We start from the raw sequence: 18,282 nt of genomic DNA on the forward strand, positions 1-18,282 counted from the left end.
CGTAATAGACCGCTTTGCATCAAACTCTCTTTGCTTGATCTGCGATTACTGGGCAAAATACAAACTCGGTGAACGCAGAACTGAAGCAACACCTCTGCCAGAAGAGCACAGGGGAATGTCCCATTTTTACCCAATGTTATGACATGGACTGAAGTCTGTTCCCTGTGTGCCCCTTATTGCCTTTAGTGGACCATAAGGCACGTCAGTTGTAAGATGGGTCTGACCGTTTTATTGACGTTTTTAACATTTCGATGACAAACTGCCAGACTGGATTGCCAGCATTTGTTCGTAAGCACATTCGCCAGCTCTGCTGTTTACAGCACTGCTCCAAAAATCAGGGCTGCTCACGCTCAACGCACTAGCAATAACCTGTCCTTATTAAGATTTAATTGCACACTGCTTGCCTTGAATAATTCAACTCTGCACAAAATAACCAAAGGTACTGTAGCATTCTAAGCAGTTTGTCTGCATTTACTTCAGCCAATCTCTGGGTCAACGCTTCCTGCACCCAACCTAGGCAGTTTTTCACTTGTTTTTTCGACCAATTTGGAATATCTAATTGTATCCATAAACCTGTTTAATCTCCGCAGTGTCCTCCCAACTATTCAGGAGAGCATTGTACGCCTGTCCTCCAAAATGTGTCCTGCCCTTCCGATGTGAAATTGCCTGCCTACAGAATTTCACATCAGAATTCTTGGCACTCCTTTTAATGGTACTCCTCCGGTAGTCTTTTTCTCCTTTCACTGTAAACCTCTGCTTTCCCTTGGAAATCATTTGAAAGGAGATTATATTTTATTACGGGAAATCTGTGACCCATTGGTTGTTGACATTTGGCAGAACTTTAGTTTTATGTTTTTTTCTGGATTTTTAAAGGCTTCATAGCTGAAGATGGTTAAGGCATCTCTGAGGCATGGTGACATGCAGTGTTGGTAGCAGGCTGCATGGGCCCCGTGAAATGTTTTCCCCAGGGCACACTAATATTTGAGAAGACGTCATGCACCATCTCTTATGTGCTAGAATAACCCAAACAACCCAATCCTTTCTTGCCCCTGAGGAGAACGGAATACTTTTAGGTTACATCATAAACCTAAAAGTAACCTGCAAGTAAAAATCTGATGCATTTCCCCTGCTGGAATACAACAGTACTATGAGATATGAGATTGAATGCAGTATCTATTTTGATGTAAATCTGAGAAGGAAATGGCCCTAGCCTTACACAGAAAAAGGTCATCTGACAAGTTTTCGACTTTAACTCTGAACAGTGCTTTACAATACCTCCCACTCCCCTCACCCTCGCCCCACCCCCAAGTTTAGATCTAGATCTAACATGAAGTGACAAAAAAGGGAAAAGATAAAACCACTAATAACAAGCCAACATACTCCAGGAGTGAAGCTGTACCCTGAAATAATAAAGCAATCTAACATGTTGTGAGAGGCCCTTTGGGGAATGCGACATGCTATCAAGTTAGCGAGTTGACACAGATTTAGCAGAGCTTTCCACCTCAAAATCCACAACTTAAATTTCCCTAGGCATACAGAAAGCATCGCATCTCTTCAGCAGAGCTGTCTGCCAGGGGAGGGGAAGGGACAAGCATCCAGACATAGACATACACTTTCCACCAATCAGGCAGCGCCTGGGGAATTCCATCTCACTAAGTGCATCTATTCACCTTGTCAGAAACCCCATCACAATGCCCCGCAACAGCCTCTCCATACAGCATATTACAGTAGAGCAACTCCACCCCAGACCAGAAGGGCAGCTGTGGCTGCATTCTATTAACGCTGTGAATTCAATTACTGTGTATTGGTGAAGACACAACAAAATATTTCATCCTTTAACTGTGGGATGTGAATTATATTTGAACACAATAGCACTCCACCTGCACACAACTTGTTTTGTATTCCATTTAGTGACATCAATACAGCACAGAGCCTGCCTCGAGGGACTCGAAAGCAGGCACAGCATTTAGCCTTCATCTCAGATACATATCTGTTCATCACTTCACACACAATAAAAATCTGCAGAAAAAAAAGGCTAAGTACAGAATTCTGGAATTGGACCCTAGGTTCATTTCAAGATGTCCATCTGTGACAGTGCGAAACACTGACGTTCAAAATTGAGTAAAAATGGAGATCAAAAGCATCTAAAAAATAGTGGGTGGGTTTTTCTGATGGCACTCTGGTGGATCTGATTCCTATTTCTTTCTTCGTCCTCAATGATTACTTAATGCTTCAGGGAGTCCCTTCTTTTACATTACAGGCATTTAGCAGACGCCCCTTTTTTTACAAAGCATTATATATTGCATCCATTCATACAGCTTGATACATACTGAAGAAATGCAGGTTAAGTACCTTGCTCAAGGGCACAACGGCTGTGTCCTACCAGGGAATCTGTGCCCTTTGGGTTACAAGACCAGCTCCTTACCCATTATACTACACTGCTGCCCTCGACTGACTTCACAACTACAGGAAGCTGTTTACAGGGCAATCTTCAAATGAATGTCAGTGGGAAAAAAAAGGAAAAACCTGTTAAACGGTAGCTCTTTAGAACCATATTCTGAAGTGGCCCTATTTTACACAATACTTATGTGCGACAGCTTAAGTGAATGGGGGGTGAACAACGCTGAATTGTAATTGGGACAAAAATCTCATCACAACCATTGGGTTGAGAAAATCCCTCACACTCCAATGAGTAGATTTTCACATCTGCATTTAGCAACCCAAGGATTTACCGTTGATTATGCAGTTACATAATTCTTATGAATCTTCTTTTAACGGACACTCCCATGGGAAATGTCATTTAAAATAAGATTTTCCAAAACGTAGGATGCACACTTTGTAGTCAGTTTTCTCCAAATGCTTCAAGAGAAGCATTAGAGATCACACCACTCCAACAACATATTTATGGCAAAAGGTTCCAGAGCAAGACTGTTTTCTCTGGGAATTCGCAGTTAGTGTTGCTCACCGCTACAGGGAATCAGTCTTCAAGAATCACTTTCTGGAGTACGATGGGTAATGCCTCTATGAGCTCTTTCTTAAAAAGGGGTATGAGGAAGAGTGAGGCCAAATGATTCTGTGAGAAATGCTTCCTAACTAAACAATGTGACTTTAAAGTATGGCAAAGGCCTATCCATTTGACATGCTAAAAATATGGTTTAACAACTTCATCAAAATTTGACTATATTTGAAAGGAAATTTGTTCAATAACCTGTTGTGAAATACAGTGTTTGAAATTTTAAAAAGGTATTGCATTTCTTCTTTATGAATGGCCTTGTGAGACAAATTAAGCTTTGTAAAGTTTTCACTGTTTAAGGATTATTTGACTGTGTTGAGTAAATTTACACTATGTGGATCAATTTGACCTGTAACATAATGGGTGCAACTATTTTTCAACATAAAAGGGTTAAAGGAATGCTCACTTTCTGAGGTTTTATTATAACATTAACGCTTTGTTGTATGCTTTTGACTGACACAGACAGTTTGTGTGCATTAATGCATATTCAATATATTCAAAGAAGTTTATAACAACCTTTACAAAGAAAGTCGTTTTCAGGAATTTGTTTGAAGGCATTTAATCGCCAAATACCCTTGTACAGCAATGGAATGACTCCACATAGTGTGTATATTACCAGATTATTCTTCTAAGAAATTATGCTCAACACATTTTTTTGTCATAACTGTTTACTATGCGGCACAAATGTCACAGATACATGTAAGGGACGGGAAACCTGCAGCAACTCATAGGGTAAACGTGTCACTTACAATTACGTCATTGGACACGTTGTAATTTCTATTGATTAGCAGCAATATTCCATATTTCTATTGATTGGCAGCAATATTCCATATTGTCAGTAGAGTTCAGTTGTTTGCATGCAGTACAACACATTTAGTCATTACACAGTATATGTGCACAGAATGCCTTCTTATTGTTAGTGCGGAAAACGTGTTACTCATTTAAGATGGATGTATGCAAGATACTGATCACGCCTGGCGCAAGCGAACGCCTACCTAAAATGCACCTGGAAAAAGAACCGCACAGTACTGGTCACCAGAATAGTTACAGAACTCTTGTTTCTCGTCATTATTTATTAATCGGTCATATACGTTTCTCCCAGATCTGGCAACCGGTACACTTCTCCAATAACGGAATAACTGACAGTTAACTGCAACATTTTAACGTTCCCCATAGTCATTGCAGTGGCTAGCTAGCCACCTATTCAACCCACAGATTAGAGTCAATGGTCAAGTTGAAACGTGGATAGCGCTAACTAGCGAAATGCATATGTACTTTGCGCTATGAACCTGAGCGACCTAACGTGACCATTTTCGGTCGAATTAAATGAAGTGCGCTAGCTAGCAAACCTAAGCTACAAATCTTTAAAATAATGTTTATTAAACGTATAGCGAGCATTTCAAAGAAAATGTTGTTAGCGTTAAGCAGCTGCTCAATGCATAGCATAACTGAATGCAACATTAAAACAGACTGCACCGTTAGCAAGCTAAATTCGCGGAATTCAATTCGTATGATAAACTGCTAGCTATCAAGCTTTATCAGTTTGATATGTCAAGTACGTACAAAACCAAGTGTAAATATCAATAAAACATATGTTAATATATATGGATCTAAACATATTCATTACTTAGTAGGGTGCTAGGTGAGTGTTCTTTATTATTTGCCAATACAAGCATCAAGCCACATAGCGATTAACTGAAGCACTGCTGTTTTCTACAGAATAAGGCTAATCGATAAACTCGTGCATTTCCGAAGAACGAAGATTGCTACATTGTGACAACCTAGTGTCCAAATTCCAGGTTTTTTACAATTTGATGGATGATACATATTGCTTGCATCACGACAAACACAACTCCCGCGTCTGAGCTCACCTGAGGAACCCTCATCTTCACGCACCCGTGCGCTAAGAAACCTCTGTTGCCTTTTTAGCTTGTATCCAGCATATTTATGATAGCCACGAAACCGTACGGTTGCTAGCTTATCAGCAACGATTCGCCTTCGGTTTATTTTCCCCTTGATTCCTCTATCTTCTTAGAACTCCTGTTCCTCCAGCCTCCAGCTATTGAACAGTTCGGTGAAGGCGCACAAAACCCACTCCCCGAGATTTAGCTTAGCGGTTACGAAACTGATGTCTAGTGTGGCCATCTTGGCTCTACGCAGTTCAATGTTATGAATCCCAATCAATGCGGGTCATGTTGAGCCAAAATGGCATTAGTTTCCTACGCTAAACTTTGCTCCACCCTCCCAACCCCAAAATGAGCATCTGCGGATACGAACCATGATAGGCAGCGCCCCCAAGATTGGGCGAAGTGGAAGTGCACTGCATCAACAATCAATTATTGCAGTACCGTACCGTTAGAAAATAACTCCAAATACAGATTTAAATGCGAAACAAAGTCATTTGGAAAGGAACACACTGAATTTCATCACGCTCAATGTATTTTTCAAGAGTGTTCTGAAAATGTGGACATAGTCGGACAGTCAGTACATTTTTCATCTACAATCGGATATTGAAACGGTTTTGCCTTCTAAAAATAAATAATGCATTTTCCCAAACTTAGTTTTGGACCTCAACTTCTAACAGCTACATTTAAACAAATTTTAACAGGAAAATACATTTAGAAACATTATCCAAATTCACACATTTTTGGGGGTGCATTGCATATGGAAAATGATGATTACAAACAGAAATCAATTTCAATGTACAACTCATGCAGACCCAGATTGCACCAATTGTTTGACTTCATCCGGAGAACAAAAATATCGATCGAAAGATAACAAGACATCCTAACCATTTCCAGTAACCACATCACAATATAGAAGAGGTTAATTCATTTTATTTTTTTACTGCATAAACAAACAAAAAAACTTAAATAAGACTACCATTCATTCCTCTTAACTGCAATCAAAGGCAAAACTGACCATTTGAAGACAATTATTGAACCGTTGTGTATAGTTTAAAGATTTTCCGATTTAAGTGCATCATTCTGTTTGATTGGAAAGTCCCGATGGAGACAACCAGTTATGATACAGCAGTCCCTGATTGGTTGGTTGGTGTCAAATATGAGGCTAGTTTTCTAAAGTTAAAACACTGACACAAGCTCCTTTCTTGATTGCAGTCCCCATCTTTGGAGGTATCCTTCATCTCCAAGGAAACTTCAGTTCGCTTCATTTTTCGATGCCTCGTCAAAGTTCTCTACAAGATCTAAAGTTAAAGAAGAACGTTAACAAATAATTCTTTAATTCCAATTGCAAATGACTGACTCAAATTGAAGCATTAGTACCTGGGACATCATCATCTTCCTCATCGATATCTTCTGCTTTTGGTGCCTTATTGTCAAGCACTACAATAAAAAGAAAAATAGAATTTATGCACTGTCCCAAAACAACCCTTGTTAGCAAAGATGGCAAGTACTTCACATAGATGTTGCGTGACTATTCATACATGTATATTTATTTGTAAATACAGTACCATGAAAAAGTATATGAATTTGTCACACTGAATGGTTTTAGATATTTAGAGATCTTTAGCTGGATGTGCACATTTCAGATGAACCCTCATGAATGGACTGAAGTTGCAGCAATGGGACAGGCTTACAACTGCAATCTGAGATTCCCCATTTTAAATGCAAAGGGGAAAAATTCTACAGATAAGTAGGTGGTTGTCACCTATAACTTAATGCCGAAAAGGCAATGTTTCACAAGCCACATTCAGCTTTTAAAACTTAAGTAGTCATTCAGTTAATCCAGTGCGTGGGCTGTGTCTGAAAGCACTGGTGAAATACCCACCTTGCCGAGGGTATCTCTGCTCCGCCAGCTTGCGCAAGCTACTGAGGCTGTCGGCACCGAGCTGGCTGAGGATTCCAGGAAGCATCTCCGTGAGCTGCTTGGTCTCGGCGTGGCCCGTGATGGCGAAGGTGTTGGCAGACAGCGAGGCCTGCACCTTGGGATTGTTGAAGTGAATCACTGTCCCGTCATCTTTAATCATGTTCACCTGTGAGGAAGGCGGTGAGATCAGAACGAGCTTCGACGCAAGCCCTGACAAGTATTCTTTCACTCAACACGAGAACGGCTTTTGCTAGGCCGCAGAGTGCTAGGCCGTTGAAGGAGTAGATCAGAATTTATGGGTAGGTAGTCATACCTACCCACAGTCCCAACAGTTTTCACGTGCATGTTTCAACTGCTTTGTGCCATTTCTTTCTTCAGAGCAAATTAAATGACAGCAGATAGGGGACATTTAACATACTCCAAAATGTACAAAAACATCCCTCAACAAATTCCAGAACAACTCATAAAACAACATATATTTAATCCATACAATAAGGTCATTGCCCCTATTTTAAGAATGCTGCATTGTACCTCTTTGGTAGGCTTCCTGTTGAGACAGGAGAGTTCCACACAAACAGGATATCAGTCCCCCAATTATAATGAAAGTAGTGCCTGGTATGAAAATGTAAAGTAAAATCTTTTGGCATAATAAAATTGTAATCTCAATAAAAACAAAGTACAAAAAAGCCAAGGACTGGAGCATTTGTGACAATGACAAAATCGCCAGGAAAAATAAGCCAAGTTTGGGGCTTTATTGTGTGGACATGTGAAGTTGTATCTGTAGTCTGTATCATTACATGAAGGTACAGAAGTTTATGTTCTTAAGGGCAGAAAATATGTGGTCATTGTGGTTATTTCTATAACTCTCAGTGCTGCATTGGTATTGGGCATTCCCCACCAAGCTGTTACTTGGCGGTATGGCCAGTGATGGAGTTTTTCAGGGAATATCATCATGTGTTTTGGAGTATGTTGAATGTTTTCAATCAGCTCTCAATGGTTTTGACTCCAGCAGCTAATGTTAGCGTATATCTCTCAAAATAATGTAAATATGGACAAAAGCGTTTGAAAATCGATCAACAACATTATAGGCAAGTTGAAAATCAATTGCGTAAAAATTGGCAAGCCACTCCTTTAAACTTCATAAATGCAACCACCTTTCTAACACTACATGAGTTGAAAAACAGAATACTGAAAAAAAATGTTAACATTTCAATTGACTTGACAGTCAAAACTGTGGCAGGTTCAGGATACCCATTTTCTGTTACCATGAGGTCCACGTTGGCAGGCACATTGCAATACATGCATAGTTCCATCTCAAATAAGATTTATATTTTCAAAGCTCTCTCGATGCTGTATGGATAAATATGATAGAAAAAGAATTATACTGTTGCGAAAGTGAAATTCACATGAAAGTGGGTAATTAACGATGGAATCGAAGAGAGGAAATAGCTACTGTTTGAGATCAATTCAAAATATTTAGTGTCTGTGCAGACACACCTGCAGAAAAATCAGTCACCAATTACGTGGTGGTGGCTTAATGTAAACACAAGCAAGTTAATCAGTTTTAGCTAAATTCACATGCTGACATTGCATTGGGTTGGTGGTAGCCAAGCCAGTGCATTAAAGATTCAATTTCACCATAAAATCTTTCCTATTAATGTTTTTCATAACTTTAAGATGCTGGGATTTCACTACATTTTATGACTTTTTGAGATGAAACTGTTCATTTTGGAAGGACTTAAAAGAACAATTGAAAACAAGTGCACAATCTTTGTGAAATCTCATAAATGCACACAATGTTGTGTAAATGACATTATGCAATCACTTTAACAATATAAAGTAAACTAGCTATGCACCTAATGGTTTAGTTCTTGGAAAAGCAAGCTAATAAAGCTGGTTTCAAACACAAAAAAAAGAAATAAGATTTAAATTAGGTTTTTTTTCCAAGAAATGTTGGTTAGAACATACCTTCCACTGCCCTGACAGAAAATCCAGTAATGCAAGAAAGTGAATGGTTAAGTTCGAATGGAGGTGGTGATATTCCTGTCAAGCCCTTGCACTGCTTTTCCTAAGCCCTTTCTTCCAGTGTTCCTCCACCGCAGTGGCTGTCAACATAGTGGCTGTCACACAAGTATCATAATTTTACCCAGTGTAGCAGTTAGAAGTTACTACAGCTTATCAACAAAGAATTATGTATTTCACCAAATGCACAGATGAATATATGAACACTTACTAGTATTATGCATTCAAAAACCTTTATATATTAAACCACAAGTTCACAGCCATGTGTGAATCTGCAGATCAACATAGAAGCCACTTACCTCCTCAATACCAGCAATATTATTCACAGCCAATTTCTTTAACGAACTCTGAAGTTTTTTGTCATCGGCCGTTGCTGTTCTGTGCACCACCTTCTTCTTTCGACGCGCTGTCCCCTGAAGAAGAAACAAGTGTTAAAGCCATACAAGAGGATGAAAACATGCAAGTGTGCAAGCACAAACAACTATCTAAAGGGCAGGAAACTCCTAACAGAAATGTATTCAATCTGCCAAAATGCGTGTCATTCACCAACTTCAAAGACAGAACTCCTCCACCCAAACTGTGTAATGGATAGGAAGGCACATAATCCAACCAAGTGCCATGAGATCATAATTATGGATGTTGTACAATAACAAAAATAACAAAAAAACTTATTTTGCACATTTTAAGGTTTTTGTCAGTATTTTTGGCATCAGATTTAGAACCACGTTATGCAGCTAAATGTACCACAGCAATATCCATAAAAGGAAGGTTGATGGGGATGCAGCCATGCAGCCAATGAAAAGGAAGAGCATCTTCAGCAGACAGAACCAAACAGCAGAACTCATCTACATGCAAATGACATTAATGATGCCAGAAAAGGACAGTGCATTAAAAGTAAGGTTATAATTGCATGGGGCTTGTTTTGGGCTGCTGATATACTGCTAAAGTAACTTACACTAAGTCGATTTCTGCAGCATTAAACTGGTAGGCCTATATCATGCTGAAGTAATGCTTAATAATGATCTTTTTAAAGACAACAATATAAATACACATACCTTCCCTCCTATTCGGACCTGAGCCTGAAGTTTGGCCAATTTTTCTTGGTTCATGTTGCTGTTCGAAAAAGAAATCAGAATTCGTGTTAAACGGGAGGGGTGTACTAATTAAAGGTTACTGGACATACAAAAAGGACTTTCCCACGGTCCATCGATTACATACGGTTAACGTTACACACAAGCTGGCTCAAGTAGCAAGCAAATTGAATGGTTTTAATAACCAGTTGAATTTGGTTATTTGCGAGCCAACCGTTAATGTGACCATAAATAAGCCAGCTTCTAACGCTAATTGACTTGGCTTGCAAGTTTAGGAAAAGCGCGCACAGAGGGACACACAAATACCGCCTGTGAGGAAGTACATCAGTTTATATGCAACTTCCAACTTGGATTATACAGCTTGTTAGCTTTCGATAGCCACTCAGCTGGTCAGTGAACAATCGCCAAAGCATTTCGCTTGACATTATCACAAGCTTGCTGACTAAGTTAGTTAAAAAGTCAGCAAGTTACCCGTTAACGTCAGCTAGTAAGCTAATTAATATAACGTTACTCCGATTTGCCAACAATTGACGTGCTAGCTCAAAATAAGGCCCATCACTGGCTAGTTAGCTTGCTAGTACAGCTAGCTAATTTTTTATACAGTTGCATTTGTATATATAGTTTGATAATCTTAGCTTGTCCTCTAATATGAGTGAACAAAATATGCTAAATATGTACAGTATTAAATACTTTTCTTAAAGGTTTTACGGGTTGCCAATACCTGGATTCTGAACCAAGCTGGCCAGCTGTATTACCTGAAGGTTGACAAGAGCTAGCCGAATAGTTCTTCAATGGACCAGTTCCACAGACAAACGCTGACACACGCGGCGACGAAAGATGGCGGACTGGAGCTACTACGGAACTGTGCGTCAGGGACCCACGTGACCATGTGAACTTGGTCAGTGTTGCTGTTACATACATGTTCTTCTGTCAATGATCAGCTGCAAAGATGTTTGAGGAAATTATGCGGAGATAATTTGAACACTATAGTTTTCAAATCAATAGATCGGTGTCCACAGAGCAGATTGCATGCTCTGACAACCCAAATCCATATTAATAGTAAAGTAGCAAGTGGTGCTTAATGGTTTTGGCCCCATTCGAATATTCTGAACAAAGTAGGATTACTGAGTTAGCTGCATAACTGTACTGAGTAAAACTGTGGAAGAGACCTTTTTACTTTTGTTCATGTCCCAGATTCGAGTGTTCTGCTTTTTTTTTTCTCACTGCAGCTACCCAGCTAGCTCAGTAATCCTGCTTTGGGATACCATCACGGCGAAAATGTTTGTTTGGTCCGTGTTGCTTTCATTCTGTGTCCCTGGGTATGATTTGGTGCGAATGGTGCTGTACAGATTTCACCGTCACTTGCAGACACAAACGAAAATAACCCGATTGTATAAAAGAACAAGGCAACAACACAGAAAACAATCTGAATGGGTAAAAGTACAAGATGACAACACGGACATACGTAGCATTACCACAAGGAGTCGCCAAAGTACACAAATCAGAAACCGTTGTGTTAGTGAAGGTATTAAACAAGTATGTATCACTGAAATACGCAGTACCCTTAGCTATCGTAGGCTACGCCGGGATGGAGCTGTTAAGGTTTTTTTTTTATTTTTAATTTTTTTATTTACAATCATTTTATCACTCTCCAACAGATTCATTACACTATACTGCTAGAAAGAGTGTGGCCACAGGCTGCAGTGCGGACCTTCTTGTTACTTCCTAGGCTGTAGCGTCTGGCCCCGCCTTTACCGACCCAGTCTTATGTATGCTCTATGGTGCGTAATGTTATCCGAACAGTAATGGACGAACAAGGAAGAACTGTCGATAATATTATTAATTTGCAAGAATCAACCAGGGAAAAACTGAAAAAGTTTGATCATTTAAGAGGTAACACTCTTATCTACGTAGCAGCTGAGTTAAAATGTCTATTTATTTTTACAACGGACATTAGCTAACGTAGTTTTGCTTGAGTTTTGGCTAAGTGCACTGTTTACGGTTATCGTAGTATGGTGGCTTCATTGAACTGGATATACAGGTCAGTCGATTAATATTAGATAGTAGAACTGCATAATTTTTTTTACGATTGTATTTATGTCGGCTCAGGCGCCCTGCTGGTCGTTGTAGCTACACAATATGAACTAACGAAATTAAGTCAAAGCTGTATGTTCTGTCCTGTCCTGTCCGTGTAGGTAGAGATGTGCGAACTGGAGAATTTTGGGATCTTGTCGTTATCACAGCGGCTGATGAAGAGCAAAAAGAAGCATACGAGCTTCAGATTTCGGAGAAACATAGGAGGAATGAACTGCCGTTGGGCATTCCTTATCATGTATTTGCAGATCCTCCGGGACCTAAAATAGGTAAGTTCTTATCTGTCTGTCACTGTGTACAGTCCATGGAAGGAAGAATAGTGATCAATTGGTTTGTTGATATCGCAATTTTCAGGCAATGGAGGATCTACGCTGTATTCCTTGAAACGTTTAGAAGAGAAATACGGACAGAAGTTACGTGGATTCAAAGTCATTATGATTCATGCAGGTATGTTATTCAGCATTGAATTGTACAGTTGTGTTTTCATGCTTGTTTCAGAACCGGAAATAAAACACACAAAAAAGAAACTATAGATAATACTTTTGGGAGTATACATTGCATGTTAGATATTTAGTCATCTTGTTTTGTTTCACTAGATAGGTCAACTTAAAACTGAACTTGCAGTTGCAGTAATAGCCTGAAAAGCAAAGTGAGTGGGAAATGCAAAGGACAGTTACACAATCAGATGTAATGGATTGATTGCATGGCCAGATGTAGAATCACAGTTTTTTGAGAATTTAACTCATTTTAATATCATCATGGGATCTTTAGCGACTGCAGTGAATCAGGACCTCAGTTTAATGTAAGTTTTGACTCAACTTTTGATTAGCTTTGATAAGTAAAAATATTTGTTTGTGTTTTGGTTTTTTTTTTTTTTCAATGTAAAAGGAGGATACAGTCAGCGGCTACCAAACGCCAGTGCTCTTGGGAAGATTTTCACTGCACTTCCTGTTGGCAACCCAATATACCAGATGCTGGAGCTCAAACTGGCCATGTACATCGACTTCCCATTGCATATGAAGCCAGGTGTCCTGGTGACTTGCGCTGACGACATTGAGCTTTACAGTATCAGCAACACAGAACACATTGTATTTGACAAGCCTGGTTTCACTGCTCTTGCCCACCCTTCCCCCATCTCTGTTGGTACAACTCATGGGGTGTTTGTTTTGGAGCCAGAGGAAGAATCCCAAGTCTGTGAGATTGAGTACCGCTCCTGCAACTGTTTTCTGCACAAACCAAGCATCAGCAATATGCATGAAAGAGGTGCAGTGTGTAAGGGTTCTTCTGTGGGAAATTCTGAATTTGTCTACACTGACAGCACATACTATTTTGACTGTGCCACAGGGACAGAATTGCTTAATTTGCTGAAAGACATTGGGCCTCTTAGTTGTGAGATTGATGCGTATGGGGACTTTCTGCAAGCATTAGGCCCTGGGGCCACTTCATCATACACTAAAAACACTATGAATGTTACAAAGGAGGAAAGCAGCCTTGTGGAAGTTCGACAGAAGATATTCAGCTGGCTCAAAGGAACACCTCTCAACGTCATTCTTCTCAATAACTCGAAATTCTATCACGTGGGAACCACTCAGGAATACCTCTTTCATTTCACCGAAGATCAAGATCTCAGGGCTGAACTTGGTTTAATTCCAGATGCTTTTAGCATCTGTCCATGTGAGGCATCGGGAAAAGCAGAAGTGTGTGTCATGCACAGCATCCTGCACCCTAGTTGTACCGTAGGGCCCGGGACAGTTATTGAGTATTCGAGGATCGGCAGCCGCGTGACTATAGGCCGGCGCTCCATAATTAGTAGTTGCTGGATAGACGATGGCCAGTGTTTACCCTCTGGTGTCTTCATGCACTCGCTCAGTGTGAATGTGGATGGCACGACCGGCTTTGTGACCGTAATGCTTGGAATAGAGGACAACCTTAAGCGAAGTGTAACATCCCTCTCAGACTTGAACAAACTGCAGCTCTTCGGAACCAGCCTGGTCAAATGTCTGGACCGGTGGGGCTTGGGTGCTGAAAGCCTGAAGTTCACTGATGTCAGTTCCAGCCTCAGTTTATGGAATGCCAGACTATTCCCATTGTGCTCTGACCAAAGAAGTTCATTCACAATTTCACTAGAGATGATGTCCTCTGTGTACAACACTTCCAGTTTCAAATGTCCCAAAGACCTCAAATTTCTGTCTCTGCAAGAGATATTACAGTGTAAGAATTTGGAGGAGATGCTAAAATTTCGGAACAAGCTGTTCGATGATATATGTCAGAAAAAATCAGGATGCAATTAAATGCGCTTGTCTTCACTTAAAAATCATGTAAAAATGGTCAAAGGTATTTGTTCAGGTGAATCGTTTTGAAACAGTTATATATCTGATCAGTTTTTGTTATGATTTTTAATTAACTGATTTCTGGATATTTGAAGTTGCTCAATCAAGTGGAGGGGTGCAAGATATTTTATGTGAGAGGCACAATAAGCTGAAAGAGCTTCAATGTATCTTGGACATGGGCGTCTTGTTTCAGATTTTTATGGATAAACCTATCTGAACCTCATTAAACCTCATTGAAATTAATGAATTGCAGTTGTAGTGTCCGCAAACATTGGAAAAACCCACTGCTATCTGGAGCCCTCAAGTGATACAAAATTCCCCACACTGCACTGTACAGATTCCATAGGAAATTAATGACTTCCAATTGCACTGTACCTGAAAACTTCCAAAAGTGAAGTTCCCTTCCCTTGCTTTAAAGATAATCTTTGTTCAATGCGGAAAGTGTAGGAAAATAATGGAATATGACTATTTTATTAAAATTGAGAAAAAAATTCACAGACATGGAAGTTTTTTTTTGTTGGCTTGCACATAAGTCAGAAGTCTGAAATAGCCCAAATGGCTTTACCGACCCTCATTAATAAAGAACAAGTGTTATTAAGTGGATTATGTCAAAAACATGGCTAACAAGCTAACTAGATATATTCATTATAGTTGTTTTAACATAATAACATTAGCTTAGTACAGATACAAGAAAAAATAAACAGATGGGTGGGTCAGGTTTCATCAGGTGGGGGAGAGGGCAGGGAAGTAATCATCCAAAATATATATATATTTTTGAAGAATCCCTGCAATTAAAATGGTGTTCTTGACATCAAGTCTTAAGTTTTAGTTTTCTCAGGCCATATATGAAAAATAATAGAATAAATCGAAAGCTAACCGAGTAACTGTGTTTTTATAGCCTTTCAAGATTAGAATTATTACGAGTAATATTTAGATTAAATGAAGCATTTACTTAAAACTAGGTCTAGTAGCAAGTCTTCATATCGGGATGGGTCACTGTAGACTACATAGGAAATGAGAGGACGGGTTGAAATCCATGCGGAGAGTAACAGGCCCGAACATGTGAAATTTCAGGTGTTTTTTATAGATACTGAATCGGACTGTCTCACGTGAGATGGGGTGAGTTCCTGAGCCTGCATTTGTTCTAAGCTGCTGAATGCTCCAGCACCCTTCATCCTGTTTCCACTGACATAGGAGGATCTCGGAGAGGCAAGTAGTTGTGCCACATGAATGTCTGTGAGTTTTGTTTGGTCATTGAGAACTTGAGGGGCGAGGGCGAAGCATTGTAGGATGACAGGGTTCTTGTGTGGGTTACTTGTCGGGACTAAGGAACATCCACGGTGATGAGGATACCTGCTTCAGTTTATGAAGAGCACAATTTTGTTTGATGTGTGTGGGTGTTGGTCAAAGCCTCGCTCATGGCACCCTCTTGTGTTCAAAAATTTTCCAATCTGAGAAGCACGAAGCGTTAGATCTGCGCATACCAACAAAATAATTCAGTCACAACAAACGGGCCAAGGATGTAGCATGAAATTTTTCATCACATCAACTGTTTAGCGCTAGGCTGTAGATTACAACTCAAGTCGGTCATCAGGCAGTCAGTCTGAATGATCAACGCAGACACAACAAGAATATAAGACGCCAAGAACCAGAAACAGTATGCTGACAGTAATTCAGAGCATCCCCACAGGCAATGACCCATTAGAAATGTAGGTCATATTGTTTAAACACGTTGCTGGGTGTTTCATAACCTATGAACACTTGTTCATAACTATACTAAAGTATACTATACTAGGCTACAGTTTAATCATGTCTGTGACAACCTGGTTCAACATGTTTATAGCATGTGGTCAGTGAATGGGGAGTGAGGAGCTCAGAAGTTCCGATAATTGTGGTTTATTGAAATGAGTAATTCACTTTGTTGCATTGAAATTATGGGCTGAAACTTTTTTTTAACAAATTTTGCACTTTCCTTGTGCAAAAGTTGGCTGCGTTGGCCGGGAATCGAACCCGGGTCAACTGCTTGGAAGGCAGCTATGCTCACCACTATACCACCAACGCAAGTGTTAACGACTATGTTGCTCTTGTTTCTCACGTTAAAAATAAACGACGTTTTTTTCCTTTTCCGACGTTCGGATTAGGAGGTCTGCAGTGTTTCAATGTATTTTAAACTATTTCAAAAAGTAGATCGGATTGGGAGGTCTGAGTGAATAATTTAGTTAGAATTAATCAGTACTTTGTTGCTCCCAAGAGTGCCGGCGCTCTACGGAAACTGTACTGCGTTTAATTTGCGAATTGCGCCAGAACGTCCCAATTTATTGAACTTGTTGACAAATAGGATTGACGTGAAAATACTGGGCTCGTCCGGGATTTGAACCCGGGACCTCTCGCACCCAAAGCGAGAATCATACCCCTAGACCAACGAGCCATTCGAAGTACGTTTTCAAGCCTTACATTCTTAATGTAAACATAGCAATAAAAAAACGTGTTAAGTTATTCTTCGAGTGTTGTAACTTACGATCTCTGTGGTATCGTGGCCGGTTAGCTCAGTTGGTTAGAGCGTGGTGCTAATAACGCCAAGGTCGCGGGTTCGATCCCCGTACGGGCCACTTACTAATTTTGGGTTGCTATAGTAATACGTGTGTTGACAGAGCCCAAGAGAGGGCATGGTCACAAATACTCTGTATCATCCCCCAGTCCCAATAGTAGACTTTGGGCTGAGCTTCCAATCCGCAAAGTTTCCATAAGAGAGCATTCTGAAAGCTGTCGATCGTTGGCCTTTAAACTACATTGAACCAAAATGTAAACAGAACCTCCAACAGTTTCAAACATTTTACTGAGTTACAGTCAGTAGGACCCTGGGAACATAGATACGCTCCCGAAGTACCGGCACATCTACATGTTGATCTTTGGAGTACCGTGACTTTTTCTTGCGTATGAGCACTTATTTTGATGCTCTCGGTACTCTTTTCTGCCTCTTTTTCTCTTTCATATTCTCTCCCCAGCAAAAGTCAGTGATAGTAGCAATGCTTGTAGTGGCTGGGATCGTTACACCACACCAAAACTTCTATGTTTTGCTCATAGTGCTGCCACTAATTATTTCCGTTTCAAGCACTGATTACAGTTCAGGCAAGGAAAGTCAGTAAATTGAAATAAACTTAGCACCAATCTGTGGATTTCACACGACAAACACAGATACCTTTAAAAAGATAGAATCATGAGCGACATAGCTCAGGAGGTAAGACCGATTGTCTGGCAGTCGGAGGGTTGCCGGTTCAAAACCCCGCCCTGGGCATGTTGAAGTGTCCTTGAGCAAGACACCTAACCCCTAACTGCTCTGGCGAATGAGAGGCATCAATTGTAAAGCGCTTTGGATAGAAGTGCTATATAAATGCAGTCCATTTACCATTTACCATGAATCATAATACCAGTCAGTATCATGTATGACCACCATTTGTCTCATGCAGTGCAACACATCCTTCACAGAGTTGATCAGGTTGTTGAGGGTGGCCTGTTGGAATGTTGTCCCACTCCTCTGCAATGACTGTATGAAGTTGCTGGATATTGGTGGGAACCGGAACATAAACCTGTTTCTGATTGTAATGTCATACCCTAATCCAGACATGTCTGGTGAATATGTGCAGGCTATGGGTGACGGACATTTTCAGCTTCCCAGAATTGTGAACAGACATGGGGCCATGCATCAGCATGCTGAAACATGTGGAGATGGAAGCAGATGAATGGCACAAGAATGGGCCCATTAAATGGGGAATGAGATCTTGTGTGACAGGATCTCGGAGTATTCAAATTGCCATTAAAAAAAAAGAAATAATCTTTTGATGCAAATGGAAAAATGATGGGTGCTTTCGTTTAAGCTCACAAAATATGGGATCAAAACTTTACA

General features: G+C 40.1%; 3 protein-coding genes and 3 non-coding genes across 9 annotated transcripts in view; 2 read left to right on the forward strand and 4 right to left on the reverse strand.

Moving 5' to 3' along the window:
* LOC135252516 (zinc finger FYVE domain-containing protein 9-like) overlaps window positions 1-5,313 on the reverse strand; it is a 35,841-nt gene extending 30,528 nt beyond the window's left edge. Inside the window, exon 1 of one of the 2 annotated variants that reach the window (XM_064330676.1) lies at window positions 4,885-5,313. The gene's annotated coding sequence lies outside the window, so the exon portion shown is untranslated. The remainder of the gene's footprint in view (window positions 1-4,884) is intronic. The other variant, XM_064330675.1, reaches the window with a different exon arrangement.
* Window positions 5,314-5,830: 517 nt separating this feature from the next.
* On the reverse strand, window positions 5,831-10,865 carry btf3l4 (basic transcription factor 3-like 4). Of its 3 annotated transcripts, none has more exons than XM_064330697.1 (6): window positions 10,710-10,865; window positions 9,919-9,976; window positions 9,163-9,276; window positions 6,803-7,007; window positions 6,298-6,357; window positions 5,831-6,218 (listed from the first exon to the last, which is right to left on the reverse strand). In XM_064330697.1, the coding sequence occupies exons 2-6, from the start codon at window positions 9,970-9,972 to the stop codon at window positions 6,172-6,174; spliced, it is 480 nt and encodes a 159-aa protein (XP_064186767.1). In that variant the 5' UTR covers window positions 9,973-9,976; window positions 10,710-10,865; the 3' UTR covers window positions 5,831-6,171. The 3 variants fall into 3 exon arrangements, with proteins under 3 accessions (XP_064186767.1, XP_064186766.1, XP_064186768.1); XM_064330696.1 differs by having other exon boundaries at window positions 10,676-10,830; XM_064330698.1 differs by having other exon boundaries at window positions 9,919-10,000; window positions 10,675-10,815.
* A 792-nt stretch (window positions 10,866-11,657) lies between these two features.
* On the forward strand, window positions 11,658-14,621 carry fpgt (fucose-1-phosphate guanylyltransferase). Its single transcript, XM_064330680.1, has 4 exons — window positions 11,658-11,847; window positions 12,150-12,317; window positions 12,403-12,495; window positions 12,937-14,621. The coding sequence occupies exons 1-4, from the start codon at window positions 11,733-11,735 to the stop codon at window positions 14,337-14,339; spliced, it is 1,779 nt and encodes a 592-aa protein (XP_064186750.1). The 5' UTR covers window positions 11,658-11,732; the 3' UTR covers window positions 14,340-14,621.
* Window positions 14,622-16,367: 1,746 nt separating this feature from the next.
* On the reverse strand, window positions 16,368-16,439 carry trnag-ucc (transfer RNA glycine (anticodon UCC)). The gene has a single exon. It is a non-coding gene; the product is annotated as a tRNA-Gly (tRNA).
* A 295-nt stretch (window positions 16,440-16,734) lies between these two features.
* On the reverse strand, window positions 16,735-16,806 carry trnap-ugg (transfer RNA proline (anticodon UGG)). Its single transcript has one exon. It is a non-coding gene; the product is annotated as a tRNA-Pro (tRNA).
* A 107-nt stretch (window positions 16,807-16,913) lies between these two features.
* On the forward strand, window positions 16,914-16,987 carry trnai-aau (transfer RNA isoleucine (anticodon AAU)). The gene has a single exon. It is a non-coding gene; the product is annotated as a tRNA-Ile (tRNA).
* Window positions 16,988-18,282: the final 1,295 nt, after the last annotated feature.

Source organism: Anguilla rostrata, chromosome 4, assembly GCF_018555375.3.
Source record: "Anguilla rostrata isolate EN2019 chromosome 4, ASM1855537v3, whole genome shotgun sequence".
In the NCBI taxonomy this organism is placed as follows: domain Eukaryota; kingdom Metazoa; phylum Chordata; class Actinopteri; order Anguilliformes; family Anguillidae; genus Anguilla; species Anguilla rostrata.

Coding starts and splice junctions, on each gene's coding strand:
- btf3l4 (XM_064330697.1), bottom strand. CDS start 9,972: ATGAACCAAGAAAAATTGGCCAAACTTCAGGCTCAGGTCCGAATAGGA. Junction 9,277..9,918: donor AGGTCCGAATAGGAGGGAAG/GTATGTGTATTT, acceptor TTTCTTCTTCAG/GGGACAGCGCGTCGAAAGAA. Junction 7,008..9,162: donor ATATTGCTGGTATTGAGGAG/GTAAGTGGCTTC, acceptor CCTTCCTCACAG/GTGAACATGATTAAAGATGA.
- fpgt (XM_064330680.1), top strand. CDS start 11,733: ATGGTGCGTAATGTTATCCGAACAGTAATGGACGAACAAGGAAGAACT. Junction 11,848..12,149: donor AAAGTTTGATCATTTAAGAG/GTAACACTCTTA, acceptor CTGTCCGTGTAG/GTAGAGATGTGCGAACTGGA. Junction 12,496..12,936: donor AGTCATTATGATTCATGCAG/GTATGTTATTCA, acceptor TCAATGTAAAAG/GAGGATACAGTCAGCGGCTA.